Consider the following 2,593-nt stretch of genomic DNA (forward strand, 5'->3'; position numbering starts at 1 on the left):
GTCATATACCCTCCAAGTAGTCTTCGTTTTAGCAAGAGTTTAACAGCACTTGCAACACAGTTAGGTCATATAAGTGCCAAAGATTAGAGGTGTTACAAGATAGTAACAAACACAACAAGAGAAGGAGGAGTTATTAGGCCGATAGGTGTTTGATAAGAAAGAAGGACCCTACCATATCAGAGGACCCACCAACCTTCCACTCTCAAGAGTTGCAGCTATAAAATGACTCTTAGCATATAAAACTATTTGATACACCTGAAAAAATCCTGTTATTAGAAACATTTTTCTATGTTGTTCGGTACCTGACGCAAGTTAAGAAGAAAAATAAATAAAATACATAATAACATTATTATAGTGTAAATGGAGACATCCTGTGTCAATCAGAAACGGCAAGGTTTCGTTTTCTTTAAGAAATATTGTATTTGTGGATCGAATGTTTTCAAAGTGTGATAGATAGATAGATAGATAGATAGATATATAGATAGATAGATAGATAGATAGATAGATAGATAGATAGATAGATAGATAGATAAGCAAACCCGTACGAAATAGAGAATTAATAGAGAGGTAATAGCAGCTATAAACACATACATAGGTAGCTGGGAGCTAGAGTAGAGAGACATACAGAGAATAAAGCTGATGGGTTTAGGTAGATTACTAAATGCATCGATAGAAACACAGACAGACAGAAAGATAGTGCCCTTTAGCTTCTCACATTCTTTTCCTGACAAGTTATGGTTCAGCTCCATTGTGACCATCTCTTCCCATGATGGAGAGTTGGTCGGCTTCGCAGCGGCATGTGTCCGAGCCTTTGCTTTCCGACTGCTTTCAGTGTCTGTTTTTGTTTTACTGCGAAGTGAGTCACCAAAAAGGATGAATTGAGCCATCAAAAGGGATGAAATGAGTCATGAAAAGGACAAAATGAGTCACAGAAAAGGATGAAATGATGCCATTATTGTGATTAGTCAATTAGTGTATTAGACTGGCACGCCAATGCCTGTGTTTTTACCGTCCTTTCAACTCTGAAATGTTGCTAAAGAGGGGACACCCCTAAAGCAAACGTCCATATCCAAATAGAGCTGGCCAAATTATGTGAAGGCATCCAGGATAACTTTCTTGGCTACTGAAGTTCAATATACCTAATTGGGGATTCGAACCTTGGCTAACCGCATTGCGGTTCAGAATGCCCTTAACGAAACGAACAGTAAAGTCTCTTACTATGCGGGGAGCGAAACATTGGACTAGATAGGATTTGATTAATTAAAAGTCATCAAAATGTGATAACAGAAATAATGTTCCGTGAAATGTGGGTAATATCAAGTTCATTTCAATGGTAAAGAAGGAGCAGGCTACACAATAGGATCTATCATCCAACTGCAGCAAAATTTAAAATTTATTATAATCCATAAATGTAAAATGATATTCCATACGACAACATTTCCATCTTCTACTGATAGTGCCAAATGAAGCAACCAAAGTCTCTGCAATTTCTCCTCTGTGTATTTATGTGAAGCGAATTGTGAAGTAGAAGAAAGAGTATCGGATTAAGTAACCGTAGCTAACAAAAGCCTGGTCGAGACACCCTCTCACACGTTCCCCCAGTCAATATAAGAAACCAGTCTTAAAAGAACACAAACAAAGTAAAAAATTCAAGAACCTAAAACCAAAAACTACAACCTAATGACCCTCCCCAGATAGAATCAGTTACAAAGACAACACACAATGAAAGCAAGACACGCGCCCCTCCCCCAACAAAAAACAACACCAAACAAAAAAACGAAAACAAACATCAACCCCAAACTAAAACAACAAAAAATAACAAAAAATAAAATCAAAACATACCAAACCCCAGACAAACTTTCTCTCAAAGCAAACAAAACAAAACAAAATAAAACAACCCAAACAAACACACACTCACCACCAAAGAAAAAACAACAACTGTACAATGTAAGTTTATTCTATCAAGTTTGGTACTCACGCAGTGGCAAAAGGTTGTGGTATTTTCCCTAGGGGACCATAGGGCAGGCTGCTGGCACCGTGCATAATGACGTCAATCTGCTCGAAGCCTGGGCGAGCCGTGTGTCTCCACTTTTGGTTGGTGCTGTATGTGGTCTTGTCGTTGTCTCGGAGAGGGGAGTCTGTGATCTGGCCCGAGGATTAGGATAATGATGTTAAATAATAAGGATTACAAATATGAAAATGATAATTATCATATAATGATGATGATTTTGATGATGATGATGATAATGATGATGATGATGATTTTAATGTTGATGATGATACTGATGATGATGATGATGATGATTTTTAAAAATGGCTCTTTTCGTCTACGCAGACGGTCAATTTAGCTTAAGATGGTCTCAAGGTTGTCTTCATGCAGCTTCTTTCATGGCTATTCTCTAGCATTTTAGTTCTTTCCTTTATAATTTTCCTCCATGTTTTCCGGTCCTCAGCTATTTCTTCCCAGATGTTAAAATCTACTCCAAGCTTAGATAAGCTGTTTTGCAGGTGTTTTTGTACCTCAATTTTGGTCTTCCTCTTTGTCTCTTTCCCTGGGCAAGTTCTCCATAGAGAAGTTGCTTCGGAATCCGGT

General features: G+C 37.9%; 1 protein-coding gene across 1 annotated transcript in view; it reads right to left on the reverse strand.

Annotated features, from left to right (window-relative positions):
- LOC101854157 (coiled-coil domain-containing protein 33) overlaps positions 1-2,593 on the reverse strand; it is a gene marked incomplete at its 3' end in the record, with an annotated part of 58,364 nt that overhangs the window by 34,756 nt on the left and 21,015 nt on the right. The window contains 2 exon segments of the mRNA XM_013080913.1: positions 716-849; positions 1,979-2,145. Of these exon segments, the coding sequence (XP_012936367.1) occupies positions 716-849; positions 1,979-2,145 (301 nt within the window).

Source organism: Aplysia californica, unplaced genomic scaffold, assembly GCF_000002075.1.
Source record: "Aplysia californica isolate F4 #8 unplaced genomic scaffold, AplCal3.0 scaffold00105, whole genome shotgun sequence".
Lineage (NCBI taxonomy): Eukaryota > Metazoa > Mollusca > Gastropoda > Aplysiida > Aplysiidae > Aplysia > Aplysia californica.